Genomic DNA, 24057 nt, shown 5'->3' with positions numbered 1-24057 from the left:
ATTATTATTAAGTGTGCCTATGCCAAGAGGCACACTTATTACTATTCGTCGGATTTATTAAGTGTGCCTATGCCAAGAGGCACACTTATTACTATTCGTCGGATTTATTCTTGTTATTATTATTATTATTAAGTGTGCCTATGCCAAGAGGCACACTTATTACTATTCGTCGGATTTATTAAGTGTGCCTATGCCAAGAGGCACACTTATTACTATTCGTCGGATTTATTATTCTTATTAATTAAGTGTGCCTATGCCAAGAGGCACACTTATTACTATTCAACTTCAATCATGAAACTGATCAATGATCGGCTTTTTGCTCTTGCAGCACGTTTAAGCTTGATCAGCTGTTGTTAGAATTCGTTTGATTTTAATTTCTAGTATCAGCTGATGTTTGCTGGAGGCACAGCTGAAAAAAGGGCTGGTCCAAACCAGGAGATGTCCTTACTGAATCATCAGAGCTGAACTGGTGATGGAGAAACAGGTTTACCCTTTAGGTGACATGAATGAGTTGAAGGGAAGTTATGAACTGTTTCTGAGAGACAAACACCAAGCTCCTTTTTTTGTGTAGCTGACAGCTGGTAACTGTGCAGGGGCGGATCTAGCAAAGCTTTTGCCAGGGGGCCAGGTAGGGCATTAACAGAGAAAGGTGGACACAAGGATATACTTTTCTTTCTTACTCTCATATGAAATATTTAGCTTTTATTAAATAGTTATCTGAATCTTACAACCAAAGTTTGTATAATAATACACAAGATTGGCTGTAGACCATTGTTCATCATTCAGAACACTGTGTAAAAATAACAAAAAACAAAAAGTGAATGCGAAAGTGCATAAATATTTACTTTACGTGTTTGATGTGTGTGGCGGGGCGTGGTCTGCAGTGCCGCTGCAGGGGAGGTGGACCCACCTGAGCGGCATCTGTAATCACGCCTCTCGGGCGTAGTCTGTGCTCTCTCGGCTGTTTTTTGGGTGAGTGTTGTGCTGTCAGCTGAAAAGCTACAGCCGGCTGTGTGGGTACACCAACCATGTGTGAAAAGTGGTCCATAACATAATGCTTCAAAGCGTGTTCATGCAAACATTGTCGGGTCTGCCGTGGTACAATGGGACTTCTGCTCATGAACCTCTGTGCACAGCGTCTGCAAATCGGGGCTGTACGAAGTCACCTCATCTTTACACAAAACTGTAAACTGTCATCTGTGAGGCGCGAGCGGTGTTTGTTTTTACCATAGTTCATGGTGGAGAATGGCTGCTCTGCTGAGTTTTGCTCAAAACTCAACAAAAAGCATGACAAAAACTTTTTTAAAAGTTGTCACAAAGTTTAAAATATGCTAATAATTTTCTTAAAATGTTACAGATATCAGAGATATCTTATGGATAAATTAACCAGAATGCAGAACTATTTCCCATGCATCAGCAAATTAATCCATCATCAGCCAGGTGGGTGAAGAATCATTATTATCTTATTGAAGTGAATAATTTAGTTGTTTAATCTTGGCAGCCCAATAATACAGTCTAAAGTTAAGTTAAGTGGTATGTCCTAACAAAGCTCTATGTAAATATTGTTTATGCAATCATAAAAAAGCTTTTAAATTAATACTAAATTTATTCATAAAACAAAACTAGTCTTAAAACCAAATTTCCCCAAGGTTTAAAACGGCTTCTCTAAAGAAATTAAAGTTTGACGTCTGTACCATATGTTTGATGTGTGTAAATAGTGTTAAATAAACATTAAACACTGGAAAAGGAGTGAAGGAGACATGAGTCAACATAGAAAGTGCTTAATAGTTTATAAAGTGGTTCAAATTAGTGTCACTTCAGATTTCTTAAGCATAATTTGAACAATTACCCAGCGCTCATCTTAGCTATGCCACTGGGTAGTTATTTTAGCCCAATCAGACCAGGCCCTGTAAATCCTATGATGAAAACTGCATGTACACAATCACCATTTAGAATTCTTACATTATTTTAGTCAAAAATGATCTTTAAAAAAATAATTTATTTGCAACTGATTATCCCTCTACTTCATGCAGTGCTTAACAAATTTGCTAAAGCACCATCCAGTGGTAAGGTTTATGCCACCTACCACTATAAGCAAGCTTTTTAATCAGAACAATATTTCCAATGCTAAAACAGTTACTTGTTATTAATAAAGAATTAAAAAAAAAAATAGCAAAGCACATTTATTACAGTTTTTTATTTGTATTCTAGTTTTAGTGGTTGAATGTTATGCTTGATTAATAGCTTCTCAGAGAGGTTCAGTGTGCCAGCTAAAATTTGGGTATAATTATAAAGAGCAGCACACACTCTTTCACTGAAGTAAAAGAAAAGAATTTTGGGTCGTGATATTTTCTGTACACATGAGTGCAACACAGAAACCAAAAACGCATGAGGACTTGCCCATCCTCCGTCAGGAAGCTCCAGTGTGATTTCCTGCTTTTATTTAAAAGAAAGTGCTGCCTGAGTCGAGCACTTGACTGACTTTATGACATGGTGTGATGAGGAACTACCTTCTTGTCAGGATACAGGTGGGGCAGGTTTCAGTTCAAACTCACACTGTCACAGCAGTCAGAATAGAACAGCTGTGACATGAACTTTTGCAATGTTACAAATATGATGTCTGGCAAACATGACTGCAAAGCTGTTTTGGAACTTTGTATCACCACACAAAAATGGCAATTTTAGTTAGTGCTTGTTGCAAAGTCATAATAAACAGATCAGTGTCAGTTTTCACACAGCTGTTGATGCTGTGTGTTCCTTAGAAAAGAAAGCTTCCCCTTTCTCCAGCATCAGCACAAGTGCATGCAACAAAGACAACAAGTCAAATAAATATACAGGGAACAGCCACAAACTGAACTAGAGGAATTCATAGAGACAGTGAATGGGTACACAAGTCACTGACACTGACGACAAAAGAATAATCTTGGTGATAGTCCAGCCCTGAGAAGTTTGCACTGTTTGCATTTGTGTCACACAGCGGAAGGCCATATAGGTAGGGGGTGTGCCTCTGTGTTGAAGACAAACTGGTCCAGGCTGATGAAGTTGGGGTCATCTGAGAAAAGCAGATAGAAATATTTCAGGGTCTCCCCCAGGAAGAAGCTGTCCATCTTGTCTCGAGGGTTCGGGTAGTCCGGGTCGCGCACATTGTTGATGGAGGTGTAGCCACCTGAGGAAACCTAAGGGGAAGTACTCGATAAATTCAACAGATTTCACATATTGGGTTCACTTTCATGAAAACGTTTCAGAGCCACAGAGCTGTGCATTAGACAACAGGCCTGTCTTTGACAATATCCATAGTGATTAATTACCTCAGAAAGATCAATAAAGATTAACCTTCATTGTACAGACCTTGGAGTATCTGTTAAAGTTTTGGAGAATCTCCCAGCCCCAATCCTGGTACTTGTGGTCCTTTGTGAACCTGTATAGGTAGAAGAGACTCTCTACAGTCTCCGGTCGCAGAAGTTTGTGTCTATCTGCAAGATGTAGCACAGATTAAACACAAGACACAAACAGAATAATGAGTCATATCTAACTGTTAAAATCTCCATGCTTAAAATCGTTGTCAAATGCCATGCAAACTGCTGCTGTACTCTGTATTGTTATTTGATCTCTTGCAAAGGAAAGTCATCATTCACAAAAAATCAACTTCTTGTGTAGATCAATTTATTTCACATTTCAATAACAAGCTAATATTGCTTTAATTTATAATTACACATACAGCCCACTTTGACCTTGGGGACCACAGCAGTGAAACACTTTCTGTCAGTGTAAAGAAGTTTTAAATCCTCAGTTAGCGTCACATAAGGAACAACAAGTACTATTTCAACACTGTCTCAGTTTTTCTATAAAATGCTTCTAGTTAATGGAAGAAATGTGTCAGAACAACTGTTTCGGACAAGTATAAGTAAAGTGACAAAAAACTTAGCTCACTGCCCAGACTGTCCTGTAATAATAAAACAATGGTTTTGTTTGCTTTTTTACCATTTTTCGTTTAAACTGAGACTAAATATAAAAAATGGAAATGACTATTATGGATAGCAAAAATTCAGACACTTTTCTGTCATTTAAATGTTGATCTATTACTTCATTACTTTGGTGTAGTAGGGGTTTTTTAGGATATAGTGGGTTTTTATTAGTAGGTAAAGCTTACAAAAATACAGTTAAAAATCCAAAATAAATGGCCCTTTTCACATTTTCCAAAGCCATTCAGTGGGCCACACTGGAGTTTTTGGTGGGCCAAATGTGGCCCCTGAGCTGTTTGACACCCCTGGTCTTGAATCTCTACACACTCATGCAGGCCCGTTTCTACCTACCTTCACATCAATGTCTCTGGTGCTGCCTTGATGCATGTTAAAATAGACAATCTCAGGACTGAGGCCTGTTTCCATCTGGACATACATTTGGTAGCAGGTCTCCATCAGCTGTCTGGCAAGATCCATATGATCAGAGGGCAAACCATTGTAAGAACCAAGGGCCAGAGGCCCTGGAAGAAAACACACAAGATGGTCCTAAAATATAAAGAAAAACAAAAAAGTACATTAGAGTTCGCAACAGCTGTGTTGACAAGCATGGATAACCCACAACGTGCAAATGTTAAAAAGACAAGTGAATAATGACTTCATTAGAATGAAGTTTCATTTATACAGTTTAATCGTGATCTTCGTCTCCTAAATAAATGACAATAATATTATCAAGATCCACCACTTACAATGTTTTCTTGTGGTTCCTAGTGTGTTTAAAATTAGATTGGTGAGGCAGAGCCATCATTTTTCAGGCCCCTCTTCTGTTGAACCAGCTTTTAGTTTGGATTCGGGAGACAGATAGCCTCTCTACTTTTAAGATTAGGCTTAAAATTTTCCTTTTTGATAAAGTATATCGTTAGGGCTGGATCAGGTGACCCTGAATCCTCCCTTAGTTATGCTGCATTTGTCTAGCCCTGTGGCTGTGTACACCCCCACTCCCTTAGTTTAGTGTTCCCGATCAAAATGGAATGGTCAGTTTTAACAGCTCTAAACATAACAAACATTTTTCACCACCAAATTCAGTTCAGTGGGTAGTTCAATGGGTCGTTCACTGAGTTGTTCAGTGGGTAGTTCAATGGGTAGTTTACTGGCTACGTGCACACTAGCCCGGAGAGATTTGAAAACGGCGTTTTGGTCTGAAAACGCTCCGCGTCCACACTAGCGTTTTCAGTCATTTTCACAGAGTTGTGCATGCATATTGAAACGGCCAAAAGCGCTTACGTTCCAGTACTGCGCATGCGTGAAACGCAAGAAGATCGACTTGCCTCCATCTGCCGCTTATTTACTTTCTGGCTCTTTGAAACGTCGCAGCAAAATGTTGAGGAAAAGCACCAAGTTTTTTAAATGGACTAACAATGAGGTGGAGTTGTTGCTGTGAGTAACACAAAAGTACAAAGTTGCAAAAGCGAGTGAGAATTAAAGAATTTGAAGAAAAGCTATCTGGAGGATGTACAGACTGATATTAATTTTTAATAGGGCTGTCAAAGTTGAGAGCAAACAAAACAACTGCTGTGTAATGCCCTCCGCTATCTTAGTTTAAATGGTCACATGACTGCATCATATGACTAACATGCGTCATCGTTTTAGAAAGTCTCCATTTTCACTGTCCACACTGCGATGCGAAAGCACTGTTTTCAAATGTATGCGTTTTCGAGAGCGTTTTCAAAACGCTGCGTTTTCCATCAGCGAAAATGGCGTCTCAGTGTGGACGGCTGGCCAAAAAAGAAAGAAAATGATGTGTTTTCACATAGCCTGAGTCGTTCAGTGGGTCTTTCATTTATTTGGTCATTCAGTGGGCCATTCAGGGGGTCAGAGGCCAAACAGGGTGAGGAGTGGGGGGTGGATTACTATTAATTTCCTTTTGCGGTCACTTTTGCCGGGAACACCACAGATGTAACAAAGTTGATTAAAACACTCAAAATTCAATGAAAGGGGTGCTTATTGCTTTTAAGTACTAGTGTAGTACTTAAAACTACTACACTATGTTCAAGTGCGTAGTGTGGAGAATGTCAGAAGGCCTTAAGGCAATCGGATGTAAAAGCCAATATTTAGTGTTTTAATTTGCAAATCACTCAGATTTATGAGGTGCCGTAAGGGACATTATTACTGAAACGCTCTCACACACACTACTGAAACGCTCTCACACACACTACTGAAACGCTCTCACACACACTACTGAAATTTTACCTCTCACACACACTACTGAAACGCTCTCACACACACTACTGAAACGCTCTCACACACACTACTGAAATTTTACCTCTCACACACACAACTGAAACGCTCTCACACACACTACTGAAACGCTCTCACACACACTACTGAAATTTTACCTCTCACACACACTACTGAAACGCTCTCACACACACTACTGAAACGCTCTCACACACACTACTGAAATTTACCTCTCACACACACTACTGAAACGCTCTCACACACACAACTGAAACGCTCTCACACACACTACTGAAACGCTCTCACACACACTACTGAAATTTTACCTCTCACACACACTACTGAAACGCTCTCACACACACTACTGAAACGCTCTCACACACACTACTGAAATTTTACCTCTCACACACACAACTGAAACGCTCTCACACACACTACTGAAACGCTCTCACACACACTACTGAAACGCTCTCACACACACTACTGAAATTTTACCTCTCACACACACTACTGAAACGCTCTCACACACACTACTGAAACGCTCTCACACACACTACTGAAATTTTACCTCTCACACACACTACTGAAACGCTCTCACACACACAACTGAAACGCTCTCACACACACAACTGAAACGCTCTCACACACACTACTGAAATTTTACCTCTCACACACACTACTGAAACGCTCTCACACACACTACTGAAAAACCAAGGCATTTCAGTTGAACAGAAAGGCGTTTCAGTTGAACAGGAAGGCATTTCAGTGAAACAGGAAGGCGTTTCAGTTGAACAGGAAGGCGTTTCAGTGAAACAGGAAGGCGTTTCAGTTGAACAGGAAGGCGTTTCAGTTGAACAGGAAGGCATTTCAGTGAAACAGGAAGGCGTTTCAGTTGAACAGGAAGGCGTTTCAGTGAAACAGGAAGGCATTTCAGTTAAACAGGAAGGCGTTTCAGTTGAACAGGCAGTTAATTCTTGACAAGGAAACTGAAGGAAAAAGTGGTAGATTTCAAACAAACCACTACACAGATGTCTACTCAGCAACCTGCTAGTTAGGGGTGGGTTTTTATAATCGATTTATGATTCAAATTGATTCTGCCTTGGATAACATGAAATCGATTCATTAAACTCCTGAATCGATTTTTTAATATAAATTTATTTTGCCCGAAATGCCAGAATCTCAGGTGAAACCTCACAAAATTTCAACAACCACCAAACAGCTAAGACAGTAAATGAGAGCAGGTACACGGATTCTGCACAAAGACGTAAACACACAGCGCGGACCCGCGGATCAGAATCAGTGAGATGTCGCCTTTCTCACCCGACGGCACGGACACGGTCGGGGCTGAAAGCTCGCTGATTCTGATGTTTCGGCGGGTCCGCGCTTTTCACGCCGTTTTTGCGCCGATTCTAAAGCTGTTAGTTTTATCTCTCTCCAAACAATATTGACCGAACCAGCAGCAAAAGAAGATCCAAACTACGCTTCACATAAACATCGTCATGAATTCCCTCTGACATTTACTGTTTTGCTTCCACCACGATAAAATCACACGTCATGCACAGCTCTCTCTCTCTCTCTCTCTCTCTCTGTACTTCAAGAACAGTTTCCCGTACGGTGTACATTGTACATTTTAGGACATCGTCAGGTCTCAGGAAAAAAGGTGTCAGGTATCAGACTCACATGGTAAATTGTCAGGTCTCAGACTCACATGGTAAATTGTCAGGTCTCAGACTCACATGGTAAATTGTCAGGTCTCAGACTCACATGGTAAATTGTCAGGTCTCAGACTCACATGGAAAATTGTCAGGTCTCAGACTCACATGGAAAATTGTCAGGTCTCAGACTCACATGGTAAATTGTCAGGTATCAGACTCACATGGAAAATTGTCAGGTCTCAGACTCACATGGAAAATTGTCAGGTATCAGACTCACATGGAAAATTGTCAGGTCTCAGACTCACATGGTAAATTGTCAGGTCTCAGACTCACATGGAAAATTGTCAGGTCTCAGACTCACATGGTAAATTGTCAGGTATCAGACTCACATGGAAAATTGTCAGGTCTCAGACTCACATGGAAAATTGTCAGGTCTCAGACTCACATGGTAAATTGTCAGGTATCAGACTCACATGGAAAATTGTCAGGTCTCAGACTCACATGGTAAATTGTCAGGTCTCAGACTCACATGGTAAATTGTCAGGTCTCAGACTCACATGGTAAATTGTCAGGTCTCAGACTCACATGGTAAATTGTCAGGTCTCAGACTCACATGGTAAATTGTCAGGTCTCAGACTCACATGGAAAATTGTCAGGTCTCAGACTCACATGGAAAATTGTCAGGTCTCAGACTCACATGGTAAATTGTCAGGTCTCAGACTCACATGGTAAATTGTCAGGTCTCAGACTCACATGGAAAATTGTCAGGTATCAGACTCACATGGAAAATTGTCAGGTCTCAGAAAATCTTCCTGCAGGTGGCGCTGTTGTCATGTCCCATCCAAATTGATTTCCAAATACGTCATCAACGTGTGACAGTGGGAGAGCGCAAGGTCATTGACCTCAGCGGAGTTTTACCGCGGTCCAGGCTCCTAACGACACAAGGTAAGTTTAACTTTTTCTCCCTTTTGTTCATATTTTTGACACAGTTGTGTGATATTAAGTTGCGGTAATGTTGTGAAAGTTACCTATCAAAGAAGGAAATCTAGTTTTGTACGAAACCAAATCAGCACTATTCTTGTCTGGCCAATTCGTTCTAGCTAGCGACAGTGGTGGTGAAACGTGATTTAAATTTAAACTGTTTAGTAATTGTTTTGTATATGTTTCAGCAAATGGACAAGCTGAAAGCTTACGAGCAGCCTGCATCCTTTCTCTCGCTGTTTTCTCTTTTCTATATTGCTACTGTTGAGATATTTTGTGATCCTGATATGTATTTTTCTGTTGTTGTTTTTAGACTTTTCTGCAATGTCATCCGACGATGATGAAAGGAGTATCCGACTCTGGCTGTTTCTTATGACTGTACCAAAAATACTTTTTTCTTTTTTTTTAAAGAGCATTAAAAATAAATGACGAAAGTACAACTTATTTATTAACTACTGTTCACCTCTTTCATATTAAAGAAGTGTATTTTTTGCTACACATATTTTATTTGTGGGCACTGAATAGACGCTGCTTTTAGTATAATTGCCACCTAAAAAGATTTAGTAATTTACTGGTTAATTACTTATGTTCAGTGTAAGAGGTGGGTGATCAATTAGACTATTTTTGTTACACTTAACCTTTCAAGATACGATGATAATAACATTGTTCAACAAAGGCTTAAAACAAAAGGAAATCAGCTGTGTACTCAATTCATATGGGCATAAAATAAGGTAAGTCTGCATTTCAACAGTTTCCATGACAACTCTCTAAAATTACAAAACATGCAGTTGTCCTTTAATATAATGCAAGTCTGTGTTGTCTTTTAACAGTGAGAGGCATCTGAGACGAGTTTTAAAACTTCTAGGGTTGAAGCGAAGATGCCCCCAACGACCTTTTACTGAAATCCACAAAGCAGTGGAGGTAAGTGTTAAAACATCAGTGCAAAAAATACATATTTTCCTGAAGTCTGTGTTAGGAGCTATTGTTGAAACAATAAATGTTATTTTCTGTAGTTATTTAAAAAAGCCCATTCAATTAATTGTTTGTTTGTTTTTTAGAGTGAGATGAAACAGTGGTCTCCTGAACAAGGAATCAGGGCAATGGTAAAGCGGGTAAGGGATGTCAGAGGAGTGCGGCCTTGTTACAGGTTGGTTTCCATAGTGTGTACTCAATATAATCAAGTATTCTCTTGTTTTACTGTTGAGCTCAGAGTAAAATCTATTGTTACTGTAGAGACGATGTTGCTAATATAATGAGGGATATGGATGCAAGTGGTCTTCAGAGGAGATCTCCTGGAAAGAAGAAAATTCCCCGTCGGAATTACATCAGCCGTGGTCCAAATGACACCTGGCACATTGATGGTATTTATTTTATCTTTTCAATTAACCTTCCTGTCATGTTTTGATGTTACTTCTGTCGAAACAAATTGTAATTTTATTTGTTGTTTCATATAGGCAATGATAAACTGAAGTTCTTTGGAATGTGGATACATTTGGGGATTGATGGGTAGGTCTGAATATGGCATTCGCTACTTAATTGATTATATTCAGATATAGTACAAAGTTGCTTCAAGATAAGGATGTGAGGTAAACTGAGGTGTTATCTCTCCTGAGTAGTCTAGGGCAGGGATGGGCAACTCCAGGCCTCGAGGTGCCGGTGTCCTGCAGGTTTTAGATGTGTCCTTGATCCACAGCTGATTCAAATGGCTAAATTACCCTCACAACATGTTTTGTAGTTCTCCAGAGGCCTGGTAATGAACTAATCATTTTATTCAAGTGTGTTTACCCAGGGTGTGATCTAAAACATGCAGGACATTGGCCCTCGAGGTCTGGAATGGGCCAAGCCTGGTCTAAGGGACCAAGATAAAGTATGAATAGTGAAGGAGGATTCAAGATGGCATTTTTTAAAAGGTTTATTTCCTGCTAGTCCATTTCAGACTGGCAGTTATTTCAGGGAGGGCCAAGAACAACACAACAAATAAAACATCCCTGATATAAAGTAAACAGAATTTAACTCCAAAGAAAATAAAATGTACAATTTACGATAACCTACCTAACCAACACAATAAACAGGAGAATACAAAACAAAAGGCAGCTCTCTCCTCGCATCAGTCTGAACACAGTCAAGGGTCACATTCAATTCCAAAGGCATGTAAGCCTACATAACTATGGCAGTCAAAATGGCCGGAGGAACCAGAAACAACGCCTAGACAGAATACAATGGAAAACCAGAATACTCTTGGGGAATGTAACAAAAACCAAACATATTGCCAAAACATGATTAAATCATATGTACGAGTGGCCGCTTTTCAATTTCTCTCTTTTCAGATTTTCCAGGAAGGTTCTATGGCTAAAGGTGGGCACATCCAACCGCAAACAAAACTTTGTGGCCAGATACTTCTTTGAGGCTGTTCAAGAACAGGGTGGTATGCAATATACTTAAAAAAGGGGGGTTAAAAAAAGATTACATTTTGGTTATAAATTTATTTTTTCATCATTCACTAATTATCTTCAGTTTGTGTCTTTAGGCTGTCCTCAAATGATTCGGGGGACAGAGGAAAGGAGAACCTTGTTGTGGGTCAAATGCAGATGGCATTTCACATGCGAGATCTTGGGAATCAGGCATGGAGGTGCTTCAGAATGGGGACATCAGTGCACAACCAGGTATGTCTTTAAGCTGGTAAATGACTATTTCTAAAGTAACAACCTGACAACAAAACTGATAATGTCATGTTTATGTTGTTTAGAGAGCTGAATGTTTTAACAGTATTTTAAAGCGGACATGGATTAAGAAATGGCTGACAACATTTGAGGTAAAGCAAATCTTTCACCTGTAAAACCTAATAACAAAGACTAGCCATCAAAATTGCGCTAAACATACGATGGATTAGTTTATCTGAAAACACTATGCTGGAATTTTTTTTTTTTTTTTACATCTGTACCTTTTCACTGATGAAATGCTCACCTTCACAACTTATGTCTTTTTCAAAACCACATGCTTAGGCCATGATGGAGTCTGGGATCCTTGAACTGGACAATCCTGTGCACATGTAAGTCAATATTTTTAGACATGAAAAATGATCAAGCAGCAGTATGAAAGTATGTGGTCTAGGAATGCCTTTGTTTTTTGAGTACTGATTAAAAATTAGCTTTTACATATTCTTCCTCAAAGAAGCAGATGAACATATTAACTTTTTAATTATCCTTTTTCATAGCAACTGCTTGCAGTACTCACACTTGCCACTGCTTCAAAGAGACTTAAAAACGGAGCAAACAGTTTGGAACACCCATGACATCCGCAAGCAACGCAATGCACCAGGTCCATTTGGGAAACCCGACCTTCTGTTTACCTCACCACCTCCTGGTATGTCATTTGAAAGTCTGTGGGGTTTTTTTTCTTTTTTTTCTTTTAACTTTCATTAGTTTACTTTTACTTTAATATAGCACTCTTCACAGGATAAAAACCACAAAGTGGCTTCACAATTATGTAAAACAGACATATAACAGCACAATCGAACATACAGAATAAATACAATCAAGGAAACATAATGATTTAGGGCAGAGCATTTCATGACCTGGGAGCCACCGTTCTGCAAGATCTATTGCCTCTGGTCTTCTGGTGGGACTACTAACAGCCATTGATTAGATGATCACAGGCTGGGAGAGGGAGTGTGGGGTTCTATAAGATCAGAAATGTAGGCAGGAGCTTCACGATTCGGAGCTTTGAAAGTCATTACTAAAATTTTAAAATGATTTTTCTAAAATATACTGGAATCCAGTGTAATGAGCGTAAAACTGTTATAATGTGCTTTCTTTTATTTGTCTTCCTAAGAAGCTTACTTCTGGTACAATCTGAGATTTCTGAATTTCTACTGTCAATACAAATATGGCTTCATATTGGCACCTTTAACTAAAAATTAATCAAAATGTTTGAGTGATATTTACATCTTTCAGTTTCTGCAATAACATCTGTAAAAACTGACTGCTTATTATACAGGTTGTAGAACAGCTTTATGATTATTCATTTATTTTTAACATTCCAAAGTGAACATCTTTTCAATATTGTCTTTCATTCGCAGGATATGGCAATGTGCTGCACATAGTTGACCCAGACCTTTTAGACTACGCCAAGCAATTAATCTGTGAGGTGGAAGAGCCTTCACTGGTAGCAAACCAGGAATTCAGAGACATGTGCCAGAACATTTTAGAAAACAGCCAATTTCCCTGCACACCTGATGGTTGCCTTGCTGCATACCTCATGCTAGTCCAAGAGCTGACAACTGCCATGAACAGAAATGCAGTTCCTACACCTTCTACGTTTGCAGAGGCAAATGACATATACATCTTTCTGAAGAGACAGAGGATGGAAGGTGCACCAGTAAACATTTCCAATGACCAATAAAATCATACAACATTGTTTGTTAACATTTATTTATCCTTGTTTACAATCAACAGGTAATTTGAAAACTGTCTGACCAACAAAATGTACAATAAAATGTTGAAAAACAATTGACAAGGTGCCATCTTTCATAATGATTCAGTGTTTCATTTAACACAACTTTTGTTAACCCTAATGTATAACATAATTAACATTGAAAGACTTTTGAACTGCAGACTGTAGCAACATTACCACTTGTAGCCATATCGGCTTGTAAGATCAAGGCCTGACTTGAGAAACTTAACAACATCAGATGCGGAAGGCCTTGAGTCTGGGTCATAGCTCACCAAACCACCAAGAAAACTGTGTTTGTCACTGAGATGTGATAGGGCATGTGGTGGGGTTTTGGTGGCCATTAGTGCAGCCAGTTCTCTTTGTTTTTAACAGTCCACGGAGCGGACCCCGTCAGGATCTCCAGATATGTGGCTCCGAGGGACCACATGTCTGTCTGGAACGAGGCCTCTTCAAACATCAGTATGCATTCAGGAGCCATGTAAAGATATGTGCCACCAGCTGGACCAATAACCTGGGCAGTGAACTTACTCCCTTGACGAAGCATCACAGTGTCTCTTATGTTTGCCATGCCCCAGTCTGTCAGGACTGCCTTCTTAGAAGGGTGGTGAACCTATAAGGTGTACACACGAGAACTTATCAGGTTGTCTTAAATCTCACAAATGTTATCAAAACTGTCATTCCAAAGACCACAGCTCATAATTGAAAAAAAAAAAAACCCCTCAAAGCTTTTAGCACCCAGATCACCCAACCACTGCAGATTTATTCTGAGATTGTTTATTATACCTAACATTGAAATTAACAGATTGGATAATGATCAAACACGGTTTTATAGTCCTGTTCTTTTTTTTATCCCCATTCCACTTAAGAAAGTGGTACAGACTAATAGAACAATAGAAAAATTCAGTTTGTAAAGCCTAAACTTATTACAACATGTTTGGGAATTTTGTAGGTGTGCAACAACCAACATATTAAAGAAACAATGTAAGGCTTCCTACTTAAAAAAAAGTCCTTTATATGAATATACCAGAACAGTTCCTCGTTGAAATGTAGTGTTTAATAGACTGAAGAGAATAAAGTTCAATAAAGAAAAATTCAGTATGGCTTATGTAGAAATGTTTAGCTTATTTTAGAGCTTAGACATGTAGGAATGTTTAGTTTTTTAGAGTTTAGAAATATGTTAACTTAGAATGTAGAATTATTGTAAAGACACTGACACTGCCCTCAATGTAATAAAGGCCTGATTGTGTCATGAACTTAGAAGTAGATTTTATGAGGCCCTCCCCCATTTGAGCTGTGAAACTAAGACAAAGAGGAGTTGATGTTAAGTGGAAATTCCTCAGGGTATACTTAGGAGGGGGTTTCAACATTTGTGACTTGATAACGGTGGTCTGGAACGGAGATGGGTTTTTATGACATCCGGGAAGTCACTACATTGAGACACACACCTGCAGTGCTTTACTTTACGCACCCACACCCACATGCACACTCACTCACGTGCATGAGTGAGTGCATGAGTGAGTGTATGTGCGCATACCTGTGTGTATACACAGGTATGCGCACATAGTCACTCACGAACACTCACGTAGGTACGTGGGAGCGCGCACATGTAGGCATTCACGTGCTCGCACACACACAAACATGTAAACATGGTGATTAGTTTTATGGCACCTCGTAGAGGGGTTAGAAGGGGGGTCACTTATACAAAACTGCATGTAACGGACAAAGGAGTTGAGATCTGCAGAGGAAGTCCGGGGTTCTGTACATCTCCCTTCTATAAGCTATAATCAATAAGTGTGTATTAATAAAAATATTGTTAATTGACTACTCTGAGTCCCGGTGTTTTTCTGGAAGCCTGACGAATACACGAACTGTGGTGAAACTGCTTTTTGCAACACTTACCATGACATTTGCTGGCTTTATATCCTGGTGAATGATTCTCTGTGCATGGATGTACTCTACTGCCATGGATAAGTCCAGTGATATGAAACCGGCATCATCCCCTTCAAGCTATCAAGACAATATATAATGGGACCTAAGACCAACAAAGTCAATGTTTGGAAGTGTCCATCAAAAATCCCTGATTGCAGTCCTCTTGTGAAACTGTAAGCAGAGGTGAATGGTGTGTGTGAGCAAGGTGGCCAACAAATCTGACTCAGTTACACCAGTCCTGTCTGGAGGACTGGACCAAAATCCCTGAAAAATATTGTAAGAATATTGTAGAAGAAAACCTAAAATGTCTGAACTCATCCATGTAAAAAAAAGCAATTCTACCAAAATAGTAAAGAAGCTTATTATTAGAAAGTTAAGATTATTATTTTACTAAGTTCATACTTTTCTGGCATATGGCAATTAAAGATCATTTTTGTAATTCTAAATGGTTGAAAACATGAGAGAAAAAAATTAATCAGTCTTTTTATATGTTGTACGCAAAGATGGTTTCAAGTACATATTTAAAGAAATGCCAGCAATAAGAAGTTCTGTTTTAATATGATGGTATTAAGATTATTCACAAAATGTATTCAATATAAAATTATGAGTATTGGTACCTTCACCAAGCAGCTGTCTGTGTGAAGCACTTGCTGCAGGGTTGCGCCATGAATGTATTCAGCTGCCAACAAAAAGCAGGACTCAGTGCGGGCAATTGCCATTAGTCTGACGATGTTGGGGTGAGACAGTCTCCTAATAAAAAAAAAAAAATAAAAAAAAAATAGAGGCATTACAGCTTGAGGAACAATCGATTTTGAAAATGAAACAAAAATAAGTGTGTCAAAGTTCTTACAGTGAAACATTTATCTCATGATGAATGTCGCTGTCCTCCATCCCTTGTTGGCCACACACGATCCTTTTAACAGCTGCTGGAGTACCATGAAAAGAACCTCTATATACCTTGCCAAATGTCCCTTCTCCCAGTAGATTGTCCTCGCTGTATGTAATTAAAGCCTCTTCCACATATGGAACACGTGGAAGATACACTTGGGGATAAAAAACACAAAGTAACATACATTAACATACAGCTACTGCTAAACATTCTTCTATTAACTGCTGGATTAGTAATATCTAGGTTTACTCCAGGAACTTGAGTACCAAATAGTGAAGAATGAAAACCTTTATTTACAATTTTGTCTGATGATATGATGTTAGCCCTAAATGCGAAATAATGCTTACATGATGGCGACTTTGGAGTTGTGTTGAAGGACTCTGCAAAATCTATCAAAAGCTCACTATTTCCAGCACCTTCAGATAGCTCTTCAGCTCCCTCCATAGCTTCTTTTGCCTCAATAACTGCATGTGGTAACATGTCTTGGCTCACTGCTCCACCTGGACCTAGAGATGACCCTACATTTTCCTCCTTCCTTTGCTTGGACTGGCTTTTCTTTCTGACTCTCCCTGTTTCAAATTCACCTGAGCTGGATGTTTCTGGATGGAAATCCTATGAACACATTCAGCCAAGATATATTTTTTGCAGGGTGCACTGTGAAAATATCCACATTTATGACAATGATAAGAAATTAATTGGTCTGTTCAAAAGAAGCCATGGTTTTACCTGTTCTGCAACATTTTGTCCTATGAGGGTTTCAGGAAGTTCATCTGCAGAATAAGATGCATATTACAAATGTGCAATGACCAAGCATAGTAAACAAGTGTGTAAAGGTTGGAAATGTAATGCAAACAAAATAAGAAGTCAATTTTAATGATTTAGTTAGATGTCCAGGCATTCACCTAAACTGCAACTTTCATCACCACCCACTTTAGTTACAGGGTCTTCATCTGTAAAATAACACATTAATTGCAATATATCTGAATGCCCACCATAGTCCGTGTACCACAGGGGTGGGCAATTCCAGGCCCCGAGGGCCGGTGTCCCTGCAGGTTTTAGATCTCACCTTGGGTCAACACACCTGAATCACATGATTAGTTCGTTACCAGGCCTCTGGAGAACATCAGGACATGTTGAGGAGATAATTTAGCCATTTAAATCAGCTGTGTTGGTTCAAGGACACATGTAAAACCTGTAGGGACACCGGCCCTCGGTGTCCACCCCTGGTGTACCATGTTCAATCACACAATCAAAAATATTCAATTTGGTTTGGGCAGGCACACACCTGAGATGGAACTTTGATCATCCAAACACACGACCTCTGTACAAAAAGTAAAATTATTTCATACCATACAAAATCGAGTGCTAGACAGTAGTTAATAGCAATATTGATCACTTTATTACCCAGTTGTCTTCGCCCGATGTATAGTGTTCTTTTCCACAGATGTGTAATATCAGAAACAGTTCTGTATTCTTTGTGGAAATCCTCCTTACTCCACCTGGTCCCGTCAGAATGACAAAGAGTGAACTCACTCCCCTCAGTACGCTCTGGCCAGAAGCGTTCTTTGGCTATGGTAATTAAATCATCATAGGTTTCATGGCCTTGCAGGATGATTCGAGGTGGAGCTTCGTCCATTATTAACTTCTGGTACCGTCCACACCTTCTCGGAGTTCTTGGTTTCCACTCCATGGGAGCCATTCTGACCTAGCATCAAGGAGAAAAAGCAAAGTTTATGAAAAAATATGCCTTTTTAGACAGTTAATTATTAATATATTGCTGATAGTCATACACATAGCTTCACTTTTTAACTAACCTTCAATAATGATTTGCCATGGTCCAAACGTTTATCATTCAATGGAAATTGCCTTTTCTTTACTTGAGGCTGTAGTAGTTTCTTGGCTTTACCAAAGGCCTCTGCTGCACCTGTAATGGATGAAGTTGAAAGTTAATCAAACTGATCCGCAGAAAGTTCTATATTACAACTGATCTTAAAGCAAAATAATTGGGGTTTTCTTACTGAGAAATTCATTGCCACTTGTTGAAGGAGTGTCATCTGCAATATAAATAGGGCAGTGATGTGAAACATGTGCTTTATAGAATTCTACTACAATCACAGACTACTGCACACTGATCTGCTTTCAAAATGTATTGCATCTATAAATAAAGTGGTTAGTCAATCATAACCTGCTAAGCATATCATGTTATATAAAGGAGATTATTTTACATGTTGTTCAAAAGTATCAAAACCTACCTGATTTTTCTGCTGCCAGGAGCTTTTTTACGTTGTTATCAAAGCCTTTTTGGGTAATCTCGCCTTCAAATAAAATTTTAGAAAGTAAGGAGTTATAGCTAGACTGTAGGAGCCAAATCCTACATGAGTATCTAACTTTTAAATTGCAATGAAGAAATCCATCTTTTGTCAGTTTTTTTTAAACTAGGGCACTCCGACAATATCACAAAGTAAAAACTATATACGTCTTTTAACATGCATATTAATTAAGAGAAGTAAACAGGAATACCAAACAATGTTAAACCATTAAAGCACGATATTGTCAGGGTTGTTGGCAGTTAAAAAAGGAAATTGCAAGCATTACAAAAACATTTAATAAAGCGTTTGATTACCATTTTCAAGGTCTTTTTTCAGCTGCTCGTAAGCTTTCAGCTTGTCCATTTGCTGAAACATATACAAAACAATTACTAAACAGTTTAAATTTAAATCACGTTTCACCACCACTGTCGCTAGCTAGAACGAATTGGCCAGACAAGAATAGTGCTGATTTGGTTTCGTACAAAACTAGATTTCCTTCTTTGATAGGTAACTTTCACAACATTACCGCAACTTAATATCACACAACTGTGTCAAAAATATGAACAAAAGGGAGAAAAAGTTAAACTTACCTTGTGTCGTTAGGAGCCTGGACCGCGGTAAAACTCCGCTGAGGTCAATGACCTTGCGCTCTCCCACTGTCACACGTTGATGACGTATTTGGAAATCAATTTGGATGGGACATGACAACAGCGCCACCTGCAGGAAGATTTTCTGAGACCTGACAATTTTCCATGTGAGTCTGATACCTGACAATTTACCATGTGAGTCTGAGACCTGACAATTTACCATGTGAGTCTGAGACCTGACAATTTCCATGTGAGTCTGAGACCTGACAATTTACCATGTGAGTCTGAGACCTGACAATTTACCATGTGAGTCTGAGACCTGACAATTTTCCATGTGAGTCTGAGACCTGACAATTTACCATGTGAGTCTGAGACCTGACAATTTTCCATGTGAGTCTGATACCTGACAATTTTCCATGTGAGTCTGAGACCTGACAATTTACCATGTGAGTCTGAGACCTGACAATTTTCCATGTGAGTCTGAGACCTGACAATTTTCCATGTGAGTCTGATACCTGACAATTTACCATGTGAGTCTGAGACCTGACAATTTTCCATGTGAGTCTGAGACCTGACAATTTACCATGTGAGTCTGAGACCTGACAATTTTCCATGTGAGTCTGATACCTGACAATTTACCATGTGAGTCTGAGACCTGACAATTTACCATGTGAGTCTGAGACCTGACAATTTACCATGTGAGTCTGAGACCTGACAATTTTCCATGTGAGTCTGAGACCTGACAATTTACCATGTGAGTCTGATACCTGACACCTTTTTTCCTGAGACCTGACGATGTCCTAAAATGTACACCGTATTCCCGTCTAAAAATCTGTTTTCGGCATTATTCGCTTGCTTGTTATGCACAAGTCTACTGTTGTTTACAGCGCTGTCGGACGCTGTTTTGTTTTTGTTTTTTTCGTTTTACATTCTTCCGAAAAGAAAACCTAATTTCTGCCATTCAATACTGAACAAATTTAAACTTTTTAAAATTATGCAAAATGCAAAACGCTTAGCCGTGTCTCTAATAAAACCGCTGGAACATCAGAGGTAACGTTCATATGTTGATTAATGGTTTTCTTTCGTTTTTGATGTACTGCAGAATATTTTTTATAAATTCCCAGGCCAGGAAAAATCACCTTCATGTTTTTCTGTGTTTTATCTTCAGCTACTTTGACACAAAGGCATCTGCTGTGAGGCTTACACCTTTGATAAAGTCTTGTGTGTGTCAGCTTCCTTTTTATAGATACAAAAATATGTAAATGTACTGATCTGAATTATATTTCTGACTGTCAAAATTTCCCAGAATCAAATCGAACTGAATCGAATCAAATCATGGATCAAATCGATTCTGGACCTTGTGAATCGGAATCGAATTGATTCTAGAAATCAGTGACGATACCCAGCCCTACTGCTAGTAGCCTAAGTGAAACAGCTGCATTACTTAATAATATATTAGCCTCAGCATAAGTCAAAATTTAGAACAGCAGGAGACGGCCATTATCCTGGTTATTTTTTTGGCATATGTGCTTTTTCTCTTTTTTAGCAAAGAAAAAAATATCTTAAAATCATCAATAAAACCAGGGAGAGAAGGCTTAGCGTTCCTCCATTTAGCACAATGGATACGATATTTACTCAAAAGTATGATGATGTTAATAATGTCTGAGACACCCAATGCTAGATGATCCATATAAAAAAAAATTATGATGTAATTCAAATAGTGGCACATCATTAATATTTAGGGAAATCCATTTTTTTAAGTTGCACCAAATGCATTGTGTGATAGGGCATAGGAAAAAAAAGATGTTCTAGGGTTTCATTTTCATCAGTACAAAAAGAACACTGATCCACCTCAAAGCCAAATCTCTTTCTTTTAGAAATTCTGCCACAGGATTAATTTTGTTTATTACTTTAAAGTTTGTTTCTTTAACTTTAGGTAGAATAGGCTATTTCATAAATTTTTAGTATGCTTTATCCAGTGTATATGAAATAACTAAATTAGAACCATGCAATGTAACCATTCTGTTGTAACTATGAAATATTTTGTCTTTGAAGAAACTACTAATAAATTTCTTATTGCATTTTTATCAAACAGCTGACATTGCCCTAGCAATAAATTTGGGAGCACTGATGAGAAATTATTGTATATCATAAAATTTTTAATCTAATGAAGCAGAGGCAGTGGGACCAGTTCACAAAATTTGTTATATTCTCTTTGAGAACAGTTTAGACAATATTTTTCTGAAAAGTCTGTGTAACTTAGAATGACACCGTTATCATCCAACAAATCTGTTATGAATATAATCTTTTTGTTTAAACCAGTCACTCTTGAAAATTGATTTTTGATTAAGTGTTATTACCCTATTATTCCATAAGGTTGAATTATGGGGAGAAGTTGTGGGTAAATCTCATTTTCCCAAAAATGCAAAGTCTGTTTTGGAAAGTTTGATATCTTTATGGGGATTTTATTTACCGCAAAATCACATTTCAAAATAAAGTCTAATCCTCCTATTTTGTTAAACAAGGATCATGGGATGTGGAGCTAAGTAGAGTCTGGCTGTGACAGACAAGATTTTAACCGTTTAATTCTAAGGGTGCCAACCATAAATTCTAATTCTGGAGTTTTGATACCACCTTTATTGTATTCCTTCACAAGCTGAGATATTTCAATGTAATGGGTTTTATTCCTCCACAAAAATTCGAAAATAACTGTATTAGCCTTATTAAGGCTTTTAGAGGAGATATATAGAGAGTGACAAGGATAAATCAATTTGGAGATGCCTTCAGCTTTCTGCCAATAATAGCGAGGTCTCTGATTAACCAGTGGCTAAGTGATTTCTTCATCTCCATGATACAGTTAGAAATATTGGTGTCTTTTCTGCTAATTGGGTTTTTTAGATATTATCAGCCCTATATATTTAACTTTAGATTCAACTCTAACTAAAGCTATTGAGGAGTCAGAGCTTGTATGAATCGGGAGAAGTTCACATTTTTTGATACTGAGAGATAAACGAGAAGCTTTAGAGAAAATTTAGTTTTCTCTACCACGTATTTATCTTTCAAAAAAATAGATGTGTCATCTGTGAATTGACTTATTTTGAAGTCTTTATTAAAAATTGATATTCCTTGTCGTTAGAATTTTTGATTAACAGTGTTAACAACTGAGTTGCCAATATAAAAAGCTTAGGGGAAACAGGACATACTTGCCAAATTCCCTGCTGCACCTTGAATCCATTCCTTGATTCAAGGAAGCTAAAATATTGTTAAGTAATGTGGCTGCTTCACTTAGGCTACAAGCACAGCCGTCCCCAACCCCCAATTCCTGGACCAGTACCGGTCTGTGAGTCGTTTGGTACCGGGTCGCAAGAGTTGAGGCTTGAGTTTGAAATTTATGGTTTTCAGGGTATTTATCATATTTTTATGTTTATATCGTTTACATGGCGCAAAAAAGGTTGGGGACAGCTGTACTAGCAGGTTGCTGAGTAGACATCCCTGTAGTGTTTTGAAATATACCACTTTTTCCATCAGTTTCCTTGTCAGGAAACAACTTCCTGTTCAGCGGAAATGCCTCTGGTTTCAGTGGCGTGCGTGAGTGCATTTCAGTAGTGTGTGTGAGAGTGTTTCAGTAGTGTGTGTGAGAGGTAAAATTTCAGTAGTGTGTGTGAGAGCGTTTCAGTAGTGTGTGTGAGAGCGTTTCAGTAGTGTGTGTGAGAGCGTTTCAGTAGTGTGTGTGAGAGGTAAAATTTCAGTAGTGTGTGTGAGAGCGTTTCAGTAGTGTGTGTGAGAGCGTTTCAGTAGTGTGTGTGAGAGGTAAAATTTCAGTAGTGTGTGTGAGAGCGTTTCAGTAGTGTGTGTGAGAGCGTTTCAGTAGTGTGTGTGAGAGCGTTTCAGTTGTGTGTGTGAGAGGTAAAATTTCAGTAGTGTGTGTGAGAGCATTTCAGTAGTGTGTGTGAGAGCGTTTCAGTAGTGTGTGTGAGAGCGTTTCAGTAGTGTGTGTGAGAGGTAAAATTTCAGTAGTGTGTGTGAGAGCGTTTCAGTAGTGTGTGTGAGAGCGTTTCAGTTGTGTGTGTGAGAGCGTTTCAGTAGTGTGTGTGAGAGCGTTTCAGTAGTGTGTGTGAGAGGTAAAATTTCAGTAGTGTGTGTGAGAGCGTTTCAGTAGTGTGTGTGAGAGCGTTTCAGTAGTGTGTGTGAGAGCGTTTCAGTTGTGTGTGTGAGAGCGTTTCAGTAGTGTGTGTGAGAGGTAAAATTTCAGTAGTGTGTGTGAGAGCGTTTCAGTAGTGTGTGTGAGAGCGTTTCAGTAATAATGTCCCTTACGGCACCTCATACAGATTGACCCAAACATAACAGCACTGTTTCTTTTTCAATTAGTATGTTTTTATATAACACTCTCCATTTAATCTTTAGTGGCTCACTAATCTTTAGTGGCTCACTTTCACAATGTGTTTTCCATCACCGTCTACACATTCTCCAGTGTTTCTGATGGCAACAGACTCCGGTTGTTTAGTGTTTGTACTGATATTTTTATAGAGCGACAATTGAGTCAATCTTAAGGTATGGCATTGCACGTTGGTTTGGTAATTTAACTGTAAAATAGGGGGTCATATGATTGTTGGGGTTTTCCTCTGTATGTATTATTTTAGGGTCTACAGTATAAAGTGCCTTGAGGCAGCTGTTGTTGCGTTTATATATAAATAAGATTGAATTAAGATTTTCTATCACTCAATTACGGCAAGTACAGTACATTTAAACTGATGGGGAACACTGGCTTCACGATCTGCAGCGTACTGTCAGTGTTGGGAAGGTTACTTTTAAAATGTATTCCACTACAGATTACAGACTACATGCCCCAAAATGTATTTTGTAACATATTCCATTACGTTACTTAATGAGAGTAACGTATTTTGAATACATTGGATTGCTTAATATATTATCATGCTATTTACAACTACATGAATGTACTATTCCTGTGTGATTTATTACTATTACTGAAGGTTATTCGCCATACCAGTACCAACTAAATTTTTAAATCTTAATATAAAATGAGTAACATTAGGTAAG

At 38.6% G+C, this 24057-nt stretch overlaps 2 protein-coding genes and 1 non-coding gene across 6 annotated transcripts; 1 reads left to right on the top strand and 2 right to left on the bottom strand.

Annotated features, from left to right (window-relative positions):
• Window positions 1–2933: 2933 nt before the first annotated feature.
• LOC100698457 (uncharacterized) lies at window positions 2934–4493 on the bottom strand. The gene is made up of 3 exons (XR_003221472.1): window positions 4314–4493; window positions 3349–3473; window positions 2934–3176 (listed from the first exon to the last, which is right to left on the bottom strand). It is a non-coding gene; the product is annotated as an uncharacterized LOC100698457 (transcript).
• Window positions 4494–8541: 4048 nt separating this feature from the next.
• On the top strand, window positions 8542–13148 carry LOC109203114 (uncharacterized). Its single transcript, XM_019362155.2, has 13 exons — window positions 8542–8797; window positions 9147–9182; window positions 9480–9564; window positions 9664–9754; window positions 9892–9980; window positions 10067–10194; window positions 10288–10339; window positions 11161–11258; window positions 11361–11496; window positions 11580–11645; window positions 11836–11882; window positions 12048–12196; window positions 12912–13148. Exons 1-10 carry the CDS (start codon window positions 8578–8580, stop codon window positions 11605–11607), a joined length of 963 nt encoding a protein of 320 aa, XP_019217700.2. The 5' UTR covers window positions 8542–8577; the 3' UTR covers window positions 11608–11645; window positions 11836–11882; window positions 12048–12196; window positions 12912–13148.
• Window positions 13149–13246: 98 nt separating this feature from the next.
• Window positions 13247–19212, bottom strand: LOC109203113 (probable serine/threonine-protein kinase At1g01540). Of its 4 annotated transcripts, XM_019362151.1 has the most exons (14): window positions 19003–19208; window positions 18727–18778; window positions 18356–18418; window positions 18122–18157; window positions 17918–18027; window positions 17508–17808; window positions 17389–17424; window positions 17006–17053; window positions 16830–16873; window positions 16451–16715; window positions 16065–16257; window positions 15832–15964; window positions 15185–15292; window positions 13247–13895 (listed from the first exon to the last, which is right to left on the bottom strand). In XM_019362151.1, the coding sequence occupies exons 2-14, from the start codon at window positions 18773–18775 to the stop codon at window positions 13626–13628; spliced, it is 1656 nt and encodes a 551-aa protein (XP_019217696.1). In that variant the 5' UTR covers window positions 18776–18778; window positions 19003–19208; the 3' UTR covers window positions 13247–13625. The 4 variants fall into 4 exon arrangements, with proteins under 4 accessions (XP_019217696.1, XP_025765807.1, XP_019217697.1 ...); XM_025910022.1 differs by lacking the exon at window positions 17006–17053; XM_019362154.2 differs by lacking the exon at window positions 13247–13895 and having other exon boundaries at window positions 15187–15478; window positions 19003–19212.
• Between the last annotated feature and the right edge of the window lie 4845 nt (window positions 19213–24057).

The sequence above is a fragment of the Oreochromis niloticus genome, linkage group LG8 (assembly GCF_001858045.2).
Source record: "Oreochromis niloticus isolate F11D_XX linkage group LG8, O_niloticus_UMD_NMBU, whole genome shotgun sequence".
Classification (NCBI taxonomy): domain Eukaryota; kingdom Metazoa; phylum Chordata; class Actinopteri; order Cichliformes; family Cichlidae; genus Oreochromis; species Oreochromis niloticus.
This window is presented reverse-complemented; position numbering and strand designations above follow the sequence as displayed.